The sequence below is a fragment of the Staurois parvus genome, unplaced genomic scaffold (assembly GCF_062004578.1).
Source record: "Staurois parvus isolate SC_StPar_1 unplaced genomic scaffold, SC_StPar_1.0 ptg000517l, whole genome shotgun sequence".
Classification (NCBI taxonomy): domain Eukaryota; kingdom Metazoa; phylum Chordata; class Amphibia; order Anura; family Ranidae; genus Staurois; species Staurois parvus.
In genome coordinates, this window is record NW_028318313.1 from 812659 (window position 1) to 838293 (window position 25635).

The window sequence follows — 25635 nt, forward strand, 5'->3', positions numbered from 1 at the left end:
TGGTTAATAGACACTTAGCCATGCAAGTAATTATTAATGGCTCCCGTAATGCATGCCAAAACACAAGGTGCCGCAGCACCATGTGGTTCAGTGTGGCACAATTTGGCAAAAGGGTCAGGACTTCCTCTGTGTTTTTTCTGCGTAGGGTAGCCCATTGAAATAAAATTAGCTGCCCTACACATGATGTGCTGAAATGCACACATGCCCATTACATGCACCGAGCATGACCCTTGTCAAAACGCAAACTTGGCCTTTAACGCCCTTTTTACATGAACCACTTTTTGTACTGTAATTTAAATACTGTACCGTTGTATCAATCAGACAGGAATGCGGCCCACAATGATGAGGGATCTCTAGTATTTACAGATCGTTATTTCAGTTACATTTCTAGCCTTATATTCCGGAATGGCTGCTATCTTTTGGTGTTCTCTTGACAACATACATTTGAGGTTCTATATCAGCTGAAGAAATTTAATGGGAAAACCCAGAGATGACGATTCTGAAGGATAAGCAGGTTTTAATTATGTAAATACTAGAGCCGGATTTGATATTGAATCCTGGAAAAAAATTCTTCAACAGAGAAGTCGGCCCGCTCTTGCCACAAAGTCTGAACACATAGTAGCAGCTTTTCTGCAAATGTGGCAAAAACATATGGAGCCTCAGGATGGCCATAGCTGACAAGATTTCAACAAATCTATGTGGACTATTCAACAGATATTCTTTATTGTGCTGACTGTAAGGCTAAGTTTTCACGTGCAAAAAAAACAATGTGCCTCTAGCATTAATGTGTGTTTTCAACACATTTGACATGCATTTAAATTGGTTGTAAACCCTTACATATACTCAGTGAAGTGAATGGCCTCAGGTGATACACAGAGGTTAAACAAATTCTCCTACATAAGTTGTACCTGTTTATCTGTAGTATTCTCTGCTCTACAGCGGTTCAAAATACTGAATTTATAAAGCTTGTCTCAGAGTTCAGGAAACAGGGTGGGGTGCTGAAATTACACACTGCAGAGCTCTGTAAGGAGGGCTCTGAAAGCTGATTGGAAGAAAGACACCCCTCCCCACAGCACACAGGAACAGATCTGAGGCTGTCAATCTGCTGGAGCACCCACCCATCACCATTTTTCTCTTGGTGTCAGGAAAACTTGACAGAAGTGATTTATGCTGATAGCAGAGGAAAGGGGCAGCAGACAGAAATGACACTTAGTGGTCTGGATTGAGAAAAGTAACACACTATAGAGAGATACGCTTTGTTCATATTTCATGTCTGAGGTTTACAATCACTTTAAGAAGCATTAGAAAAATACACCCAAGGCCTCTAAGTAACTTTTTAAATTAAGTGTTTTTTTTTTCACCTTACGGATATTTAATAAACCACTTGTTAATTGCGCTGGAAACACCATAGGCTTTGCAGCGCATTACTATGGCTTGACAAGCTTCAACTCCTCCCAGACTCAACAAGTAGCTTCATTTTAGCCGTGCAGCAACGCAATCGCTACATGTTTTTCAAATGTGCACAGCTCTGTCCACTATCCACATTTTCCACTGTAGGCTGCTTTGCTAGGCCTTTGGGGAGCGTCAAAAACAGGTCCCAAATGCCTGTTTCTAATACCAGTGTGAACAGGGCGCAAGAGAGCCAGTTGGAACATATCTTGCAATCATTATTCAGAAATTAATATGTGCTTTCTTTAACAGAAATACCATGGTGTATAATGGCTGCACAAGTAAAGCTGGGTATACACTAGCAGAATTGTGTTCGATATTTTTAATTGCGAGAACATTCATTTTTTAATCATTAGTGGGGTCAAATCAACGCTCGTTTTTACCTCTGTAACAAGAATATTCAAAGCAGCAGGATGGAAACTTCTTGAATGCATGAACTTCTAACAGTGTATGTAGTTTTCATTTGCTAAAGTCCAGTAATTTAAAAATCAAATGTTACAAGCAAACAAAATCTTGAGCTACTTTTCAAACATTTGAATGTTCTGCGAATTTTCAGTCAAAATTCAGAATTAGAATACTTCAATAATCCCAAAAGGGAAATTACTAAAATACAGCCACATTCAATGAAGACAACACAAGAACACAACAAAGGAATGGAAAAAGACAAAATAACACAATAAAATTCCCAATACCAGCAATAAAACTAAATTAAAACTTTACTCTAATAAACCATCCATACTATTAAAATACAACATAGCATAAACACAGATTTAAAAAAAAAAACAGGAAACCAAACTACCAAAACGCAAATAATCCACCACTTTCTCTAGCATTACCCCAAATCATAAGTAACCCAATACTAAAAAACTATAAAAACTACAAATAATCCAAAACATAAACCAAATTAAATCCTCACATCCAGCACTCACAGAGAAAAATCATATAATTTGATGGCCACAGGCGAAAATGATTTCCTTTGTCGCTCTGTGGTGCATTGTTGCTGTAACAATCGGTCATTGATGGTACTCCGCAGACTGACCAGTATATTGTGGAGTGGGTGGGAGGAGTTGTCCAAGACTGAACGGACCTTGAACAATATTTTCCTCTAAAACAATGTTAAAGGGGTTGTAAAGGCTGAGCCCCCTCTCAATCCAGAGATATGCACTCAAGTCTCAGCTATCCCAGGACTCCCTCTTCTCATTGGCTGAGACAGCAGCAGGAGCCATTGCTGTCAATCACAGCAAGGGAGCCAATGAGGAGAGGGGGCAGGGATGAGCCGCAGCTCTGTGTGAATGGACACACGGAGCAGCGGGTGCCCCCATAGCAAGCTGCTTGCTGTGGGGGCACCCAAAAGGAAGGAGGGGCCAGGAGCGCCAGCTGGGGACCTGAGAAGAGGAGGATCTGGGCTGCTCTGTCCAAAACCCCAAAACCACTAGACAGAGCAGGTAAGTATAGACGTTTGTTGTTTTGAAAAAAAAGTGATGCCTTTAGAATCGTTTTAAAGACCACCTCCATTCCAACAACATCACTGGCCTTGCGAAACAGTTTGTTGAGTCTGTTGGTGTTGGCCACCCTAAGTCTGCTTCCCCCGCATGCAACCACATACAGGAGAGCACTAGCCACTGCAGACTCATAAAACATCTTCAGCATCATCTGGCAGATGTTAAAAGACCACAGTCGCCTAAAAAAATAGAGGCGGCTCTAGTTCTTCCTATAGAGCACCTCATGTGTTCTTACTCCAGTCCAGCTTATTATTATGTACGCCCTCAAATACTTGTAATTATCTACTACATCCACTCCTAAGGTGGAGACGGGGGTCACTGGTGCCTTCCTCCTCCTCAAATCCACAACCAGCTTCTGTGTCACATGGTGTGAGGATAATCATGCATCTAAATGTGACGAAGACAAAGTTCTCCATTGCAAACCTATACTCAGTCTCTTCCCCATCCCTGATACATCCTACTACCGCAGAGTCATCAGAAAACTTCTGAAGATGGCAAGATTCTGTCTGGTAACTGAAATCAGTGGCATAGACAGTACAGAGAAAAGGAGAGAGAACTGTCCCCTGTGGAACCCCAATATTGCTAATCACCCTGACACACACAGTCTTGCATACGCATATACTGCAGTCTTCCTATCAGGCAGTCTACAATCAGTGACTCAAGGGAAACATCAATCTGTATCGCTGCTAGTTTCTCGCTCAGGAGATCCGGCCTGATAGTATGAAAAAGCACTGAAGAAGTCAAGAACCATGACCCTTACAGTGCTCGCTGGCTGATCCAAGTGTGCATACATGCGATTTAGCATGAAGTTGATAGTATCCTCCACTCCCAGTCCTGGCTGGTAGGCAAATTGCAAAGGGTCTAAATATTTGACTAGTGTATACCCAGCCTAGGACAATTCCCTGCTAAACATTAGCGGACAGTAGTAAGGCTGCATATATACCTGAGTAGAATCATTTTCAGGCTGTTTAATTTGAGGGTTTTGGCACACAGACAAATGATTTAGATGTGCATTTCAAAACATATTAGATGTATATTCAAGCTTCAGGAGTTTGTTTATATGTAAACCCAAAATTTCATATTCCTGATATGTGCCTGCTGTATCATGTACTTATATGAAAAAGTATAGGTTCTCTTTGTATTGCTTCATTTGTGTGAAATGCCGGGTGTTGGAAAGACTAGTGTCCTGTTGTTTGTCCTCTCCTTCTCCTTACGCAGCTAATCTGATCACTTATTAAAAAAGGGCTAAAAGATATTTATAATGTTTTACCTTTCATTTATATTTTAATCTGTATGGGTTGTTTTACAAGGTGACAGTTTACATATACTTTAAAGCATGGGGCTCAACCTGTGACTCTCCAGATGTTACAGAACTACAAGTCCCATTAGGCATTGTAAAGCTGACAGTTACAAGCATGACTCTCAAAAGGCAGAGGCATGAGCCTTGTAGTTCTGCAACAGCTGGAGGGCCATAGGTTGAGAACCTCCCAAATGCCCAGAATGCACTGAAAAGTGGTAAATTATTAACTATTTCAGACTGTTTCAGAGAAATACAGAGAGTAGAAGCAGAGACAGCAGTATGTGTTGAGATTAGCTTAGGTGTAAGTTGTTCATTTCTTTTGTTTCCAAGGGTGGGAAGGTGTCTGGTGGAGTGAGTCATTAAGGTCACCTGGCAGGGGGTCTTCATGAGGAATTGGAGGTGTGAATGTTCATTAACATATCTTTTGTTTCCAAGGGTGGGAGAGGTCTGAGCTGTAAATTGGTCATTACAATGTGTGACAAGCTTGGTAGGAACATCCTGTGTTCAGCGTTTTGTCCATCTGAGTACCTTGAAAATGCTTTGCATGCTTTTTTCCTGATACAAAAAAGGCTCTGCACAGCATCGGGAACTGGAAGAGTTAAAAAAAAAAATCAACGCAAACGCTTATAAACGCGATTTGCCGCGTTTACAAGCGTTCTGCGTTTGCAACGCTAATAAAATCGACTGCTGAACGCAAGTTTTCGGCATTAAAAAAAAAAACAACTGTAAACGACTGTGTACATGGACACTTAGGAAAACATTAGGGTGAGTTCAGGGGCTGCTGAAAAAAACGCTGAACAGCTCCTAAATGTGAGTTTCTCAGCTGCAGTGTACATGAGCCCTAAGACCCTTGTCATGTCTGGATGCCTTGCCCAAGCATAAAACACTCACATATTTCAGAATCAGAGATGCTGCGTGAGATCTAATGGCTTAACTAAATTATAAACTTTTCATTTCAATAAGTAAAAGCACATCTCTATATCTATTGTATATACACACACGCACACAACTTTTTGTGCACACTTTTTTTATCTGTTGCATTTTTCCCCATTTAGCACCAGAGGCCCTGGAGTTGACACAATGCCCCCATCCCTCACTTAAAAGAGCACTGTATCTGGCAATCTTTATGTGGCCAATTCCTGGAACAGCAGAGCCCTTAAAAACATCATTGCATCCCCCTATGCAGCACTATGTACCTGAAAAACATCACATTCCCTCTCCCCAATTTATTGCTGCAATGTCCACGGGAGTATCACACTTTCCCATCACAAACTCAGCAATAACATGATAGAATACATCAATTATCATTCTGCAGAATATATGAAATTGTTCTATGAAAAAGCACTTTACTTGGGATCCAGTTTTTGTAAATGGCTCCCGAAGCAACCCGGTTGTGACTTCATGCGACTTGCGAATCGTATGCCAAGTCGCACATTATTGTCCGCTATTAGAGTGGTCATATCGGTGCGGTTCCAACTTGGCCAGAGCCACACCGATTTCTAAAGTATTGCTACTTTTGTTGTGATTTGCATAGACATCTGTGTCAGATGTCTTGCAAATTGCAATGAAATCAGCAGGTCACCAAATTTTGAAATCGTGCAACTTCACTGTAAGTCGCACGATTTCAAAAACGGCTTTGATGCACCGGGGGGTAAATCTGACTTGTATAGGCTTTATGTTTATGAGAGTTCCACAGTCCCTTATGGAGGACCCATTGTCAGAGCAAAGCACAATGACATCATTAGGCCCAGTATGAATTCCGTAGGCAAATCTTGTGAAGTAGAAAAGAATGAAATACTGTGTGCTCCTGACCACATTCATTAGACATCTATAAATGGAAAAGACTGCTCATGTGCGCTGCCAAGTTACTGTTTACACTGACAATGGATTACAAAATAGTCAAAATGCTGGCATGTGAAATAGAGAGCAAAGTAAATGTCATACAGAACGCTGTCTGCCTATGGCTGTATATGGCACACAATACAAAGATCTTTGTAACACAGATACACCAAAAATCCCAGTAAAGGAGATGGATCCAAGGGGCTAAACTATATCAAATATGTACTATAAAATGGAAATCTAGGGTAAGCTTTAGAACGATGCATGGCCTCAGGGAGGAGGTCAGAATGGTTCTCATATCAAACACAGACCCTATCAGCAGAAAAGTTCCAGCTGTCAATTGAAAGCTAAAGCCTAAGGAGAACCATTGATCATTCACAATCACCCATCAGTATAAACCTGTCTTCTGGTTCTAACTTTATCAACTCTAGAAGCTGAAAAGCCCCCTGAGGTCTGACAGTGGTTGTTCTATTAATCTTCTGATCACTCTGCACAGCCACTGAGGGAACTAAACAAAAAAAGTGTGTGTGTGTGTGTGTGTGTGTGTGTGTGTGTGTGTGTGTGTGTGTGTGTGTGTTGCCCCCAGCCCACTTCTCCCACCCCAAAATTCCTCATGAAAGAAGTGTTGCCAAATAATGGGTGTGGTCAAGACTCACATTCTCTCCCCCCCCCCCCCCCATCCACAGCTCACCTTCTCCCCCATAAAAGGCTAACAGTTGCAGCATCTGGACCCAGTCCCAGGGCATCCATCAAACAGATGTGGGCACATGCCCTAGATGCTGGCGCTAGCATACAGAAGCTGGTAGAGGAAGTGATTGGTATAGAAAACTTCCTCTACTGGATTCTGTGTTATGTGATAGGCTGGAGAGGAGAGGAGAGGGATGCCGGAGGTGGAGGAACAGCATTCCAGCAGAAAAAAAGCCCTGTGTGTACAGACAGAGAAACAGACAGATATACACACACAGTAGGAGCGTTTAGGTGGTTTTCTATGAAAATGCTCCTCTCTCTAACACAAACGTAATGCTTCTTTTTTTCGGAGACTAAACTCCTGTAAACACGTACGTGTGCATGGACACACAGGCTAACATGGACGGGTGTTTAAGGGCAGAAAAAAAACAAAAAAACAAACATCAAACACGTGCAAAACAGGCTTTTGGAGCTCAAGTGTACATGAGGCCTTAAATCCGAGAATCTGTGCTTGCTAGACCCTCCAGTATTGAACGCATATTTGTGTGTCCGCAGGACTAGTGCAGGACTAGTGTAATTGTCATTAGCCTAGTGTCATGTTTGTGAATATGGATCAGTGAGGTGCATAGTTAAAAAAGTTTGCAACCAGGGTCTTGGTATGGGGAAATGTCGGAACACAAGGCAACTGTTACTAGTTGTTACATGTGTGTGCACAAAGGAGACCCGATGCATCGGTTACAAGTGTATGTGTACACGGGAGGATACTATCCATCGGTCACAAGTGTCCACATACACGGGAGGATGTGTTCCATCAGTTACAAGTGTCCACGTACACGGGAGAACGCCATCCATCAGTTACAAGTGTATGTGTACACGGGAGGATGCTATCCATCGGTCACAAGTGTCCACATACACGGGAGGACGTGTTCCATCGGTTACAAGTGTCCACGTACACGGGAGGATGCCATCCATCGGTCACAAGTGTACATATACACGGGAGGACGCTATCCATCGGTCACAAGTGTCCACATACACGGGAGGACGCCATCCATCGGTTACAAGTGTCCACGTACACGGGACTATGCCATCCATCAGTTACAAGTGTCCGCGTACACGGGAGGACGCCATCCATCGGTTACAAGTGTCCACGTACACGGGAGGACGCCATCCATTGGTCACAAGTGTCCACGTACACGGGAGGACGCCATCCATCGGTTACAAGTGTCTATGTACACGGGACTACGCTATCCAAATGTTTACAAGTGTCCGCGTACACGGGAGAACGCCATCCATCAGTTACAAGTGTCCACGTACACGGGACTATGCCATCCATCAGTTACAAGTGTCCACGTACACGGGACTATGCCATCCATCAGTTACAAGTGTACATGTACACGGGAGGACGCTATCCATCGGTCACAAGTGTCCACATACACGGGAGGACGCCATCCATCGGTTACAAGTGTCCGCGTACACGGGAGAATGCCATCCTTCGGTTACAAGTGTACGTGTACACGGGAGGACGCCATCCATCGGTTACAAGTGTCCACGTACACGGGAGGACGCCATCCATCGGTCACAAGTGTCCACGTACACGGGAGGACGCCATCCATCGGTCACAAGTGTCCACGTACACGGGAGGACGCCATCCATCGGTCACAAGTGTCCACGTACACGGGAGGACGCCATTCATCAGTTACAAGTATACGTGTACACGGGAGGACACCATCCATCGGTTACAAGTTTCCGCATACACGGGACTACACTATCCATCGGTTACAAGTGTCCACGTACACGGGAGAACGCCATTCATCAGTTACAAGTGTCCGTGTACATGGGAGGACGCCATCCATCGGGAACAAGTGTCTGCGTACACGGGACTACGCCATCCATCAATTACAAGTGTACGTGTACACGGGACTACGCCATCCATCAGTTAAAAGTGTACGTGTACACGGGAGGACACCATCCATCGGTTACAAGTGTACGTGTACATGGGAGGACGCTATCCATCGGTTACAAGTTTCCGCATACACGGGACTACGCTATGCATCGGTTACAAGTGTCCACGTACACGGGACTACGCCATCCATCAGTTACAATTGTATGTGTACACGGGAGGATGCTATCCATAGGTTACAAGTGTCCGCGTACATGGGATGACGCCATCCATCGGTTACAGATATACACGTACACGAGAGGACACTATGCCTCAGACACTTGTGTACACAAACAAGACCCTTTTCATCAGTTACCTGTGTGACTGCAGGGGACATATGTATTAGATGTGCGCACAGGGGATGCCATCAGTTACGGGTGTATGTGCAGGGTCCTTGGGACACTATGTACGCTCTTGAAACACAAACCATTTTGCATAGAGGCAGTGTCGAGGTGGGCTGTGAATTCACCAGTTCAAGATAAAATTTGTTATGGATTCTGCACTGTGAAAGCACTTTTTTTTTTTTGTGTGTCACGGTGTCCATGCAAAAAGCGTAACTTTTTTTTGACTCACCCCTTATGCTTTGATGCCTTTTTCCCCCCCTCGGGATCGTGCTTCTGTCTGAGATCTGGTGCTGGTCCCAGTAGGTACACATGCAGTAGGAGCCATTCATGCTGTGCACTGCCAGTGCATGGGCAGTGTTGTGCTTAGGTTTCAAAGAAGGGTACTGCCCATGCACCAGCCAGGCACAGAGCCGATTTCAGAAAGACAGAAGCCACTACTGAATCGGCGGGGCACAACGCCAGGGCACTGAAAAGCAGTGGCCCCCAACTGCACATGCATCCTACGCACAAGACAGAGACCCATTAGGTGAAAACTCATAGAAGAAAGTTTCAAAGGCTGGTAAATCTGTAAAGACTGCACCAAACTGGGAGCCGGAAGCGTGTGTGTGCGTGACATATGTACGTATGCATGCAGGGTACACCATACATTAGTTACAAGAGTGTGTGCCCAGGGGACACCACTCATCAGTGTGTGCGATATTGAGCAGGGGACACTCTGCACAGGGAACACCACTCATCAGTGTGTGCGATATTGAGCAGGGGACACTATGCACAGGGAACACCACTCAGTGTGTGCGATATTGAGCAGGGGACACTATGCACAGGGAACACCACTCATCAGTGTGTGCGATATTGAGCAGGGGACACTATGCACAGGGAACACCACTCATCAGTGTGTGCGATATTGAGCAGGGGACACTATGCACAGAGAAAACCACTCATCAGTGTGTGCGATATTGAGCAGGGGACACTATGCACAGAGAACACCACTCATCAGTGTGTGCGATATTGAGCAGGGGACACTATGCACAGGGAACACCACTCAGTGTGTGCGATATTGAGCAGGGGACACAATGCACAGAGAACACCACTCATCAGTGTGTGAGATATTGAGCAGGGGACAATCTGCACAGGGAACACCACTCATCAGTGTGTGCGATATTGAGCAGGGGACACTATGCACAGGGAACACCACTCAGTGTGTGCGATATTGAGCAGGGGACACTATGCACAGGGAACACCACTCATCAGTGTGTGAGATATTGAGCAGGGGACACTATGCACAGAGAACACCACTCATCAGTGTGTGAGATATTGAGCAGGGGACAATCTGCACAGGGAACACCACTCATCAGTGTGTGCGATATTGAGCAGGGGACACTATGCACAGGGAACACCACTCAGTGTGTGAGATATTGAGCAGGGGACACTATGCACAGAGAACACCACTCATCAGTGTGTGAGATATTGAGCAGGGGACATTATGCACAGGGAACACCACTCATCAGTGTGTGAGATATTGAGCAGGGGACACTCTGCACAGGGAACACCACTCATCAGTGTGTGAGATATTGAGCAGGGGACATTATGCATTAGCAAGGTGTGTATGCATTTTTATTATTTAATATTTATTCCTTTGTATAGTGTGTAATTGTAAAATAAAAAAAAAACAAAAAAAAAACGCTGGGTCTTTTCTACAGATATATTTACACATAGACTTTTACTAAGCGGTTGTAAATGTATGTCTCCATGTCAGATAAATAATATACTAATAACCCTGGTGACCGGGTGTCTATTGCTGGCTGAAACATTTTTCAGCTATTTCCAAGATCACAGTGAGATCGGTTCAGGCCTTTTGTAAAGCCACATGTAATACTGCAATGTAACTGACAAAAAGAGTCAAGTGAAGTAACAGCTGTCTACTTCTAGAACTCCTATATAAATGAGACTGCAGCCCACATCTCTTATTTCTCAAATCAGTGACAGCTTCACGCATGGCTGCCCTTTATCAAGCCTGTACCCTAGGATCACACCTAAGTGTTTTCCGCAGCGTTCTGTATAAACTCACTACAGTCCATTTAACAAAATTACCTATGGGACACGTTCACATCTCCACGTTTTCACCTGCTTCATTTTTTGGAAAGAGTCAGGGACTTCTTTTTTTAAATGCAAAAAGTTGCGTTTTTGGTTCTATAGAAAGACTTCAGCGGAAACGCTGCAGAAAAGCTCGTAGTGCATTTTGTTGCATTTTTGATGCGTTTTGCATTTTAATCTGCCTAGCAAAAAGAAAAAAAAAGGGGAAAAAACGCATGTGCAAACAATGCAAAACGCACTGCAAAAAGCACTGCAGAAATGGATCAAACGCAAACTGCATAGGTGTGAACCTAGCCTTAATGAACTGCAATGAAGGGGATCTATTGAGCAAGTTATTGACAGAATAGAAATATATCTATTACAAATCAAACAGCCTTTTCTTTTTAGTAAAAGATTTGTGATAGGTGTTACATGTATCACACATGCAATTGTGGACATGTGACAGTACACCAACTTGCCAAAATCCTGGGCCAGTGCATGTGTTCTGCTCTCTCATTAAACACTTGCCCTCCAGAGGATTTACCCCCCCCCCTCCCTTCCTGGCCAGGCCATTTTTTGCGATACGGCGCTGCATTACTTCAACTGACAATTGCACGGTCATGCAACGCTACACCCAAATTAAATTTACGTCCATTTTTCCCCAAAAATAGAGCTTTCGGTGGTATTTGATCGCCCATGCTTTTTTTTTTTCTTTTGCGCTATAAACAAAAAAATAAATAAATAAACGGCAATTTTGAGAAAAAAAAAACAAACAATATTTTTGAATTATTGCTATTAAACATGTCCAGTAAAAAAAAAAAAAAAAAATCTAATTTAGCCATAAATTTAGGCCAAAATGTATTCTGCTACATGTCTTTGCTGAAAAAAAAAATCCCAATACAAGTGAATTAATTGGTTTACATGAAAGTTATAGCGTTTACAAATGGCGGTATAGATACTGGAATTTTCTAACTAGTAATCATGGCGAGCAGTGACTTATAGCAGGACTGCGGTGGGCATTCTGACACTGGGGGGGAACTGACTTAGTGTCACTGACATCCCCAGTGACACCACTAATAAAAAGCACTGACACTGTACTAATGGCATTGGGCAGGAAGGGGTTAACATCTAGGGCGATCAAAGGGTTAACGGTGTGCGGTGTGTGTTTTACTGTAAGCACATTGCTTTGTATGGCTCTACTATGCAGTGTGCAGGAGCTGACAGGGGAGAGATCTGTGTTGTTTTTGCACACAGGTCTCTCTGCTATCAGAGATACTTGGCGATCACCGGATGCCAGCGAGAAATCACCGGCTGGGACCTGGTGATTGACAGCTGAGGCAGCGAATGGCAGCGCAGGTAGGGCGTACCCTCCTCCTACCCAGAACTGCAAAATCACGAACAGATCAGTGATTTTGCACACCCGTGCCGTCCTGTAGCAGTGTTTCTGCTATAGGATGGAGTGGAAGCAGTTAACTCCTATGGAAAGTTTGTCACTAGTGCAAGCTTGCACTCCAGAGCTCTCCATGGGAATGAATGGGAGCGCACAACACATGAACTGGCCCAGCAGGGAAGATTTTTGACAAGTTGTCTGCAGCTTTATCAATGGCATGTCACTGGATCAGGGACAGGCTAGTACAAAACTGGCGAGGGGGACAATGACAATTCCATAGGAATGTAACTATCCTGCCAATTTATCTCAGGTGACAGAATTGACCATCTGATTTCAGCCCAAGGCTTTAAAGAATATAATGTTAAAGCTTACCTAATTCCTTAGAACAAAAATGTAATATATTGCAGCATACCAGACCATAGATTTAGTGGCTGCACTACTTTTTCAGTTTTTTTCTCCCCCTTAGTTTCACCTGGTGATCCTGTCCTGGCACTTCACTGTATCTATGGAGAAGCAGTGTTGTCATCCTAAGACAGGAAGTACTTGAAGACTACAGAACACTGCCTCCTCATTACCATAACATGGGGGAAGTGTCCTGTAGTCCACAAAGAGAACTGAGAATATTGCTAAGGACTGCCAGTAGAGGCAGAAAGCACTGGGAGTTATCAGCTGACAATAGTTTTGGCAGGATCAAAAGATTTTTTTTTTTTTAATTTATCAAACAGATATAAGAAAAACCCTTTAAAGGAAATATTTAATAGACCCAAAAGAGAACAAATAACATAAGTTTGTAGTTAGGGTTTACATATACGCTGTAATGACAAGGGGCTCTGCATCACACATCCGAAATATATATGACCACCAGCGTAATTAGTGCGACATATTACTGCTGCTCCAGTGCATTTATGTAATACTGCAATCAGGGGAGCTCTTCCAGCTCATAAATAACATATCTGACATACATATATATTAGTGTCAAGTACTCCTTGTGAAAATGCTGAGCTTTGGCTAATGCAAATGCATCTCATAACTTGTACAGCTACCTAAAGAAGTAATCTCATCCAGTAAAATGGAATGGTAATGGAGTGTAGGGCCATTTACATCATTTCTGGATAATGCAAAAACACTATCATAGATATTGTATAGGCAACAACCTCAAACATGGATGTCAATCCTGAAGGGGTCGAAATTACATTGTAACCTCAGTCAACAATGAAGATTGAAAAAGAAAAATAAGCATTCAATGGCTTAAAACAGCCTTTTTCAACCAGGCTGCCTTCAGGTTTCTTCAGGGGTGACTTAGCATAAAATGCGCCCAAACATTGTATACAAGTCAGCTGGTGGATCAATCCTGCCTTTAGCAGTAGTTACACAAAGCCACAGGTCTCCATTGTGAACCATTACAAACTTCTAGCCGCCGACATCCTAACAACAGTGATGATGTCATCGGTTGGTAAGAAGAACTATAGGTACCTGCACGGCATTCTTGTTTGACCCCCCCATCTCCGTCAGCACTAGGGTCACATTAGCTGGGTGAGAAAAGAAACATTAGAATACTATTCAGTACCAGTAGGCAAAGATGTCTTTGCTATGGAAGAACAAATCACCTCTAATATCGGATATCCTATGTGTGTGGATATTGTTGGTTTATATAGAGCTATTAGTTTGGGGTTTTTTTTACATTTTAGAATGGGGTGCCCCAAGATTGTGGAGGATTTTAAATGGTGCCTTGACTGAAAAAAATGGTTGAGAAACACTGGTTTAAAGAGCCAAACTCAAGTCACGATTAAGCCCATGGGTCAATAAAGGTTTCTAGTCAACATTGCAAAATGTAAAGTAATTAGCAATGGTGTCTATGGTACATATAGATAGTAAAAGAAGTGGCAATATTTCCTTTTATCTGACGCATGTTTCTAATCTGATAGATGGGATCAGAAGCCACTAATCTTGCTTGACCCACTTGATGCCTGTGGATTAACCAGCTTTACATCTATCATTAGCTATAAAGCAGGCTATTACAGAACAACCAGTCGGACAAGACCTAATCCTACACTAGTAAAACACATTCAAGCATCCCCTCTCCTAATTCATTTGTCCATTCTAGTAGAAATCATTACCAGAGTAGTAAGAGGGAAGATTCAGAAGATATAACAAATGTACACACATCTCCATAGCACTCAGATGTATGGGGGCACACACAACATCTCCATAGCACTCAGATGTATGGGGGCACACACAACATCTCCATAGCACTCAGATGTATGGGGGCACACACAACATCTCCATAGCACTCAGATGTATGGGAGCACACACAACATCTCCATAGCACTCAGATGTATGGGGGCACACACAACATCTCCATAGCACTCAGATGTATGGGGGCACACACAACATCTCCATAGCACTCAGATGTATGGGAGCACACACAACATCTCCATAACAGTCAGATGTATAGGGGCACACACAACATCTCCATAAGTCAGATGTATGGGGGCACACATAACATCTCCATAACAGTCAGATGTATGGGGGCACACACAACATCTCCATAACAGTCAGATGTATGGGGGCACACACAACATCTCAATAGCACTCAGATAAATGGGGGCACACATAACATCTCCATAACAGTCAGATGTATGGGGGCACACACATCTCCATAACAGTCAGAAGTATGGGGGCACACATAACATCTCCATAGCACTCAGATGTATGGGGGCAAACACATCTCAATAGCACTCAGATGTATGGGGGCGCACATAACATCTCAATAGCACTCAGATGTATGGGGGCACACATAACATCTCCATAACAGTCAGATGTATGGGGGCACACACATCTCCATAGCACTCAGATGTATGGGGGCACACACAACATCTCAATAGCACTCAGATGTATGGGGGCACACACAACATCTCAATAGCACTCAGATGTATGGGGGCACACATAACATCTCAATAGCACTCAGATGTATGGGGGCACACATAACATCTCAATAGCACTCAGATGTATGGGGGCACACATAACATCTCAATAGCACTCAGATGTATGGGGGCACACATAACATCTCCATAACACTCAGATGTATGGGGGTTGCACACAACATCTCCATAGCACTCAGATGTATGGGGGCACACACAACATCTCAATAGCACTCAGATGTATGGGTGTTCACAAAACATCAAAAAGACAATAGGGACATTTTTCAATTATGTTGCAATGCTAAACATGAGCAGCAAGACAGGTTAATATGATTTTGTAATATGTTTACTAATGACAAGTTTATGAACCTCCAAGTGTCACCGTCATTGGTCCCATGACTGTCACTGTCAAGAAAGCCAACCTTTGATAGTCACCAAATAAGTTGTCCCCTTTTGGAAATTTCCTATTTCCTCCTATTCCAGTGAAAATTAAGATTTCATTTTATTTGGTGACAATTGTCACTAGGACGGAAAGTGAGTGTGGATCTTCCCAATATATCCAAAACCCAAAAAAAGATTTGGCTTGGATGCCCACTTTAGACTGTTATTTGTAATTGTAGCTGAGAAGGGATCAGCAGAGTATCAGACAAGCAGATATAAGACCCCTCATTGCAAACAGTTTTCATAAATCACTCCCATTCATTGTGACACCCCCTAAACAGAAATCACAGGTCCAGAAATGAGAGATCTCATTCTCAGAAGACTGACAGGATCAAACAGGGTGATAGCCAATCACTGTAGCATAAAATGGTAAAAAAAAAAAAAAGATAACCGTGGTTAGAACTGTCTATGCTGGCCATACATTGACCAAAATTAGTCCGGTCCATCAGGGACTGGATGCATTTTGATTCATGTATGGGCAGGCTGATTGTATACAATTTGATCTATCAATCAACTTGTGTACAACCAGCCTGTCTGTTTTTTTCCATCATTTCCACTTTTGAAATAATACAATGCCAGAAACGGAGAATGCCCATTGACTCCTGGGATTGAAGACGCTGATATTCCAAGAGTCAGCAGGAGACCGGAGATTGTGTACCTGGCCGTGGCGACAAGGGGCAAAAAGTGGCTGGAAAATTAAAAGTTAATTAAAAAAAATTAAATAATTCAAACATTAAAGCAAGAGGTATTAGATAGCAATAGGGCTCTTGGTGTTGGATAGGGTGAAGTGACGCTTGAAGCCAGCCACATTCGACCAGAGTAAGCAACAGGACAAACCTGCCACGTTTCACCATTTTATCCCCCAACCATCAGTGGAAGAACTAGTATCTGATAGAGGAATGACGTGATGACCATCAGTACAGACACATAAGGATGTCTCCTCTCTATACTCTGGAGTTCAGTGAAGGTCTGAGATAAAGCAAAACTATTCACACTTAGAAACTTGTTATCACAAGATGGATTGTGCAAATTATAAATGTACACATAGATAGTTCTACTAATGGGGTACAAAACCATCTGCTAAGCACAAAAAATGGTATACATGTTGTTGGCATATCAGGTGTATTATATGACCCATCTACACAGGCAGTGCAGAAAACTTGACACACTGCAGAATCATTTACATTTACTACACAAATCAGGTTGCAGAAACAATCACATTGTATTGCACCATCACTACATGCGTGGGTTAAAGCCAAACTCCAGCTGTCACTTTAAAATAGTCTGAAGCAAGTTGGCTGCTGAATTTTACCTTCACGAAAACCAGCCATAAATGGAAACAAATTTAGTCACTTCAGCAAGGATCAGCCAAATTTTAAATCCAGGTATGGGCAGTCAGGTTCTACATGTCAATCTATTGATCAACTTGTGTCGAACCAGCCCGTTGGAAATGTTTCTCTCCATCAGCACCGCTGGCAAAAGCCAATGGTGCTGATCAGTGTATTCTGGCAGCAGAGAAGTCTCCCTACTGTCAGAATGCAATATCTCTGTGGGAGGAATGTAGTAGGCTTGGTTCACACTACAGTGAGCTGCGCGGCCTGTGTTTGCTTGGGCATGACAACCTATTCATTTCAATGGGCTGCTGTGCAGCGTTTCCCTACAGGAAAAATGTGCTGTGGCTGAGATGCATGGGGGGGGGGGGGGGGGGCATTCAGAATTAATAGCAGCCATGTATGTCTCACAAGAGCAGCTCGATTTGGGTGCAGGAACAGGTGAGATACCCACAAGTGTGAACCTAGCCTCAAACCTTGTTCATATATATGTGAATTGGATGCCTTATGAACACCACCTAATTTGCACAAACCAAAATCCTTTTCTATGGAGCCAGTTTACATATGTGTGGGCCGGTCATAGTGTGATTTCCAATGTCATACACTTTAACAATTCGCATTGTAATTGCACCTAAACCACTGAATGAAACTGCGCCAGACTCTTTTACAAATTTCACTGCAAACTGGCCCTGCACATATGTGAGCCCAGGCTAAATCATATGTATCATCAGCTGCATACAGTGCTGTGGGCTCAATTCACGAAGAGATGAATGGCACATGGATTTTTGCCTTGAAATAACTCCATATGTATCTCAGAAGTAACCAATTCACTAAAAAAAGGGTTCACTAACAAATGCCTAAAATATTTATGTTTTTCAATATTTGGCACTGAAACCTAGTGACATATTAAGTTGTTTTATTGCAGTTTTTTTTCACAGGCCAACATTTCACCAGATGAAGACTGTTCAGTGAATGAAGGCACACAGAAATCTTGTGAGTCTATGGAAACATCTTCAGTGTACCTAATTCACAGAACCATCTCCTTCCAGTGAAATGTTACAATGTATTTCCTTTCCTGGGCTCAGGACAGAACACTTTTACATGGATACATTGTATACATTTACTTCATTGCCCAGAGCGGAGTTTCCCCATATTTGTACATTCCTAACATATCCACTGTCTGTACCATGAGATAAATGACCAATTTAGTGAATTGACTAAATAGTGATTTATCTCATTTTTAGGGGGTATTTACCTTAAATCTCATATTGCACTTTGATGAATTTGCTCATTTATTATTGCATGTTTTATCGGAAAAAAAAAAGCCCCCACAAATACTGCATGTGATCATCATTAGTGAACTGACCCATGTTCTCGCTCACAGAACACAACTGAGTCGGGCTGAAAGCCACTCAGTCATTCACAGAAAACTTTGTATTTTCTGAATAAATACAAGGCTATCTCTGATTGGCTGAAGTGGAGACCATGACTTCATGCGCCCACCTCTCCACCTCAGCCAATCAGAGGTAGCCTTGTACTCAATTAAATACAAAGCTTTCTCTGAATGTCTGAGCAGTGCTCAGCCATCCCCAATTTTGTTCCAGGGGCAGGGCAGAAAGGTCTCTCATCCCACTGCTGAAAACACAGTGCTGTATATTGGATATAGCTGATGGTACATACAATTTATACAACACTCACAGCTGCTGCATCTGCTGAAAGAAATAGTTCATTTGGGCCAGCTTAGTCCAAACTATATTACAGTGACAGAAAGCTGGAGTTTGGCTTTAAAACTGATTTCCAGCTTTACTTTCACTGTAAAGCAGAACTAAACCCATCAATTTAACAGTTTCAAAAACAATTACATTCCAGGCATACCGGGAGAGCCGTCACATTTACCTGTGCGCTCAACTGAACTGTCAAGCCATCAGATGGCTGGAGTCATAACTGATCATACCTGCAGCATCATGGCAGTTTCAGATCCATGAGAGGCTAAGGGTTCGTACACACGATCATATCAGACGAATGATGGCCCTTTTTTTGCATGCTAGTCTCATATCGAAATGAATAACTTACTAAAGTTACGGAAATTCTTGTAAGACAGAATATAACTTTGGAAGTGATATAATGTACATTAAATGTATTCTTTTGTTTCTTATCATGTGCTGTCTTGGTCAGTGCTGGTTTACATACATGCGGATTGGATGCCGTTTGAACATGACATGTGAAATAACATTGGTTCCTATGGTGCCTGTTCACATACACTACATTGCCAAAAGTATTGGTCGGCCTGCCTTTACACGCACATGAACTTTAATGGCATCCCAGTCTTGGTCCGTAGGGTTCAGTATTGAGTTGGCCCGCCCTTTGCAATTATAACAGCTTCAACTCTTCTGGGAAGGCTGGCCACAAGGTTTAGGAGTGTGTCTATGGGAATGTTTGACTGATCTTCCAGAAGTGCATTTGTGAGGTCAGGCACTGATGTCAGACGAGAAGGCCTGGCTTGCAGTGTAATTCATCCTAAAGATGTTCTATCAGATTGGTGTCAGGACAGTGGTTGCAGGCCAGTCAGGTTCCTCCACTCCAAACTCGCTCATCCACATCTTTATAGACCTTGCTTTGTGCATTGGTGCAGTCATGTTGGAACAGGAAGGGGCCATCCCCAAACTCTTCCCACAAAGTTGGGAGCATGAAATTGTCCAAAATGGCTTGGTATGCTGATGCCTTAAGAGTCCCCTTCACTGGAAATAAGGCGTCAAGCCCGAACCCTGGAAAACAACCCCACACCATAATCCCCCCTCCAAAAAACTTTGCACTTGGCACAATGCAGTCAGGCAAGTACCATTCTCTTGGCCAACACCAGACACGTCCATCAGATTGCCAGATAGTATAGCGTGATTCGTCACTCCAGAGAACACGTTCACTTCTCTAGACTCCAGTGGCAGCGTGCTTTACACCACTGCATCCGACACTTTGCATTGCACTTAGTGATGTAAGGCTTGGATGCAGTTGCTCAGCCATGGAAACCAATTCCATGAAGCTCTCTACACACTGTTGTTGTGCTAATCTGAAGGCCACACAAAGTTTGGAGGTCTTTAGCTATTGACTCTGCAGACAGTTGACAACTTCTACACACTGTGCACCTCAGCATTTGCTGACCCTGCTCTGTCATTTTACATGGCCTACCACTTCATGGCTGAGTTGCTGTTGTTCCCAGTTGCTTCCACTTTGTTATAATACCACTAACAGCTGACCAGGGAATATTTAGTAGCCAGGAAATTTCACAGATGGACTTATTGCACAGGTGGCAACCTATCACGGTACCACGCTTGCCTAGGTGCTTGATTTTATACACCTGAATCCAATGATTTGGAGGGCTGTCCCAATAGTTTTGGCAATCTAGTGCATGTCGGATACATTGGCAGTGCAGATTCAGTGCAGTTTGAAAAAAAGAGTCCTGTCCGATTTCTGAGCAGTGCAGTCCGGATCAGGTGCAGATTACAGGCTATTGACTTCTATGGGAACTGTCTCTATACCACAATCCCGAGAGGTAATCCTGTCCTGAACCTGATGTAAACCTGACATGAACCGGTGAACAACTACTGTGTCAATTAGCTGTGAAACCTGAGCTTCAATCAGCACCGCACATGTGTGAATCAGCTCTCACTCAATTTATTTCTTACAACTACTAAATTACAGAAAAATTTTTGTGCTTGTCCCTTCGGATATTTTTGCATGAACTTTCATGATAGTTTCTTGAAAGCTGTGTACTAACAAACAGATTATCAGATAATCTCTCCAAAAGCTGTGTACTAATGAATAGATTATCAGACGATCGATTGCTCTGAAACCTGTGTACTAATGAATAGATTATCAGGCGATTGCTCTGAAACCTGTGTACTAACGAATAGATTATCAGGTGATTGCTCTGAAACCTGTGTACTAACGAATAGATTATCAGACGATCGCTCTAAAAGCTGTGTACTAACAAATCGATTATCTGACAATCACTCTGAAAGCTGTGTACTAATGAATAGATTATCAGGCGATCACTCTGAAACCTGTGTACTAACAAATCGATTATCTGACAATCACTCTGAAAGCTGTGTTACTAACGAATAGATTATCAGGCGATCGCTCTGAAAGCTGTGTACTAATGAATAGATTATCTGACGATCGCTCTGAAAACTGTGTACTAATGAATAGATTATCAGGCGACCGCTCTGAAAGCTGTGTACTAATGAATAGATTATCTGACGATCGCTCTGAAAACTGTGTACTAATGAATAGATTATCAGGCGATCGCTCTGAAAACTGTGTACTAATGAATAGATTATCAGGCGACCGCTCCGAAAGCTGTGTACTAACAAATCGATTATCTGACAATCACTCTGAAAGCTGTGTACTAATGAATAGATTATCTGACGATCGCTCTGAAATGTGTGTACTAATGAATAGATTATCAGACGACTGCTTGGAATGCGTGTTTCTTTTGGCTGATTTTCTCATCATGGTGCACCAGGCATTAGATGGCAGCCTCCTTGGCTGAAAAGTATAGGAGGGTTTAGTTCGGCTTTACCTAGTTTGTTTGGATCAAGCTGGCCCACATTAACCGTTTCCTACAAACAGGTGTGCCCGCTGTGTGTGTTCTATAAACTATATGAAGAATCAGCTACATACAGTGCCGTGTTTCGGCAGTCCTGCTCCTGGAACAAAATCAAGCTGGGTTAAGCAGTGCTTAGCCATTCACAGGAAACTTTATATTCTGAATACAAAGCTTCCTCCGATTGGCTGAGACAGATGGATGGCGTCTGCTCATCCAATCAGAGGAAGATTTATATTCATTCAGAGAATAGGTTTCCTGTGAATGGCTGAGCAGTACTCAGCCCAACTCAATTTTGCTCCAGTATCAGGAGGGGAAGGTCTCGTCTCACTGCTGGAACACAGCACTGCACACTGTATATAGCTGAGGTTATGTACAGATTATACATTGGGCACACTGGTTAGCCTTGGTTCACACTCGTGCGACTTTGCTTGTATGACTTCCAGGCAACCTGGTGTGACTTCCAAGCAACTGATATTTTGCGACTTTGCTTGCAGCCAACATAGCAATACAGGGTGTCAGAAGTCACACAGATAGACACAAGGCGACCTCCTGGTGATTTTACACAGAAGTCTATAAATTCATGCTGCACCTGAGTAGCCCAAAAGTCACAGTGACTACAGTTGCTGCGATTAAGACAGCACCCATTAAAATCTACATGTTGTCACATGACCAGCAACTTTACGTATCGCCCAGAAGTTGCTAAAAAAAAAAAATTCAGTAGTGTACACCAGGGCTAAGTGTAGGAAATAGTTCATTATGGCCAGCATGTCCCAAACAAACGAGTTCAAGTGAAAGAAAGGCTGGAGTTCAGCTATAAATAACATCGTCAGCTTTCTCGTAAATGGCATTCCGTTGTCAAAGGGACAGCATATATGGTGACATCACATATAAACATGGCTAGATGACATCATGAGTATACATAACCCAATAACATGACGGGTATACATGGCCCCATGACATCACAGGTATACTTGGCTCCATGACAGGTGATATGAGGCCATGTGTAAAGAAAACCCTGATGGCATCATAGCCCAATGATATCACACGTAAACATGAGCTGATGACACCACAGGTCTATGACACCACGAGCACAGGTGACACCACAGGTCTATGCCATCACGGGCACAGGTGACACCACAGGTCTATGCCATCACGGGCACAGGTGACACCACAGGTCTATGCCATCACGGGCACAGGTGACACCACAGGTCTATGCCATCACGGGCACAGGTGACACCACAGGTCTATGCCATCACTGGTGCAGGTGACACCACATGTCTCTGACACCATGAGCACAGATGACATCAGAGGTCTCTGACATCACTGGTACAGTTGACATCAGAGGTCTCTGACATCACGGGTACAGATGACATCAGAGGTCTCTGACATCACGCGTACAGATGACATTAGAGGTCTCTGACATCACGGGTACAGATGACATCAGAGGTCTCTGACATCACGGGTACAGATGACATCAGAGGTCTCTGACATCACGGGTACAGATGACATCAGAGGTCTCTGACATCACGGGTACAGATGACATCAGAGGGGGGCTCCACCCTGTGTATAGGAAGGGGAAGGATTACCAGCTCTCCTCCTCGGTGAAGTCCACCATCCTGTCCATGTCTTCTGGCCGTAGCGGCACCACCTGGTCCAGCAGGAGCGCGCTGTCCTCCCTTCTCCTCTCCTCGGACACGGCCTCCAGGAACTCTTCCCAGGCGGCTCCGTCCCCTCTCCCGCCTCCAGCCTTGTCAGGGATGGCCGGGGACGGGTTCAGTAGTAGGGCGGCGGCGGTGTTGGTGATGTGGCCGGGCGGAGATAGTGTAGGAGCTCGGGCTGAGTTCGGTAGTTGAGTGGAGCGGGAGCGGAGCTGCTCGTTCTGCTTCTCCAGCTTCTTGACCAGCTCCTGCAGCTTCCTCACCTCCTGGTCGGCACTCACATTGGAGTTCACGTCCTCCATAGCGGCCGCTGTGATCCTCCCGGCGCTCCGTACCCGGCTCAGCCCCGGCCCCAGATCATCGCTTGCCGACTTCCACTAACTGCCACTCCGTGCCAGCAAACCACGCCCAAACTCTACATAACCGTGACCTCACCGACACAGGCCTCGCCTCCCGGAGCCTCAATCCACCAATCCTGTCCGACCCTGGGTGTCGTCCTGCCTTCTGATGTCACTGCGTAGCAACGGAACGTGGCATGGAGTTCTACTGACTTGTTCCTTGATTGGGTCTGCTTTACTGTAATGGGAAGACGAGCTGCAGCCATGTTTGATGTGGGCACCGGGAGAGGTCGCTGTGATTGGGCAAAGCTGTCACATTTTTGCTTCCGACGTAGAAGAGAAGTTTTAGAAGTTTAGTAACAACTATTGGCAACAGTTCAGAGTGTGCGCACGGCGATCACGTGGGGGTGCCCTCTACCTTTCCTCTAGCTGCACAATAATGATGAGAGTCTGTGACCACAATCGGGATGGAGATGACCGAGGAATGTGCCTATTAACCACTTTGCTGCTGGAAAGTTTTCCCCCCTACATGACCAGGGCATTTGTGCTATTCAGCACCGTGCTAGTTTAACTGGCAACACTACACAAATGACATTTTTATCATTTTTACACAAATAGAGCTTTCTTTTGGCGGTCTGTAACCACTTGCCTACTGGGCACTTCCTCTCCAGGCAAATTTTCAGCTTTTAGCGCTGTCGCACTTTGAATGACAATTCCGTAGTCATGCAACACTGTACCCATATGACATTTTTATCATTTTTTTTCACACAAATATAGCTTTCTTGTGGTGGTATGTACTTGCCACTGGGTGTTTTATTTTGTGCACTATAAACAAAAAAAGAGCAAAAATTTTGAAAAAAAGTTTTTCTTTGTTTCTATTATAAAATTATGCAAACAGGTATTTTTTTCTCCTTCACTGATGTGCGTTGATGAGGCTGCACTGATAGGAAGCACTGATGAGATGGCAGGGATAGACAGCACTGATGGGCACTGATGAGGATGCACTGATAGGTGGCATTGCTGGGTACTGACTGGTGGCACTGCTGGGCACAGGTGGGTGGGACTACTAGGCATTGATGGGCACTTGTGGGCAGCACTGCTGGGCACTGATCATCAGTCCTCTGACAATTGCCGGTTATCGGCAGTATTTTCCTCACCAGCGTAAGGAAAGTGCAACCGATAACCGGCAACTGCATTTACCTGGTGATCTGCTGTGTGATGGGACACAGCTGATCACGTGGTAAAAGGCCGCTGTGATTGTCCTTTTACCACATCACGTGGTCAGCTGTGTCCGTAGGACACAGTGATCATGGAAATCGCTGGGGGAGAGCCGGAGGGCGCGTTCTGGGAGGACGTCATATGACGCCCTCCCAGAACTGGCCGGCCGTGGTGAAGCCGTCATTCGGCTATGTGCAGTCGGCAAGTGGTTAAAGCACCACTGGGTTTTTTATTATTTGCTATATAAACGAAAAAATACAGATCATTTTGACAAAAAAAGTTTGTTATAAAATTAGCAAAGAAATACATTTTCTTCATAAATTTAGGCCAAAATTGAATCTATCTCAAAACAAAAGATTTCCCAGCAACACTTACCAGCCAGCTTGCGAAACAACCAATTTGGGCCTATCCAACAGTATGCGTTACAGAGGATTTTGTTTGCACACATTTGCAGATACATGCTTAAGCCACAGTCCCACGTCAAGGGGCCTCTGTATACTGTGAACCTAAGTAAAATTTTCCAAAGCCTCCAAAGTGGGAGCACATGTATCAATGGATAGGTTAAGGGCAGGTAATAGGTTAAGTTAAGGGCAGGTGTGCCT

The 25635-nt window shown here is 43.8% G+C and overlaps 1 protein-coding gene across 1 annotated transcript in view; it reads right to left on the reverse strand.

The window, feature by feature from the left end:
• SLAIN2 (SLAIN family member 2) overlaps positions 1-23906 on the reverse strand; it is a 91213-nt gene extending 67307 nt beyond the window's left edge. Inside the window, exon 1 of the mRNA XM_089690116.1 lies at positions 23406-23906. Coding sequence (XP_089546242.1) covers positions 23406-23779 — 374 coding nt within the window. The 5' untranslated portion in view covers positions 23780-23906. The remainder of the gene's footprint in view (positions 1-23405) is intronic.
• Positions 23907-25635: the final 1729 nt, after the last annotated feature.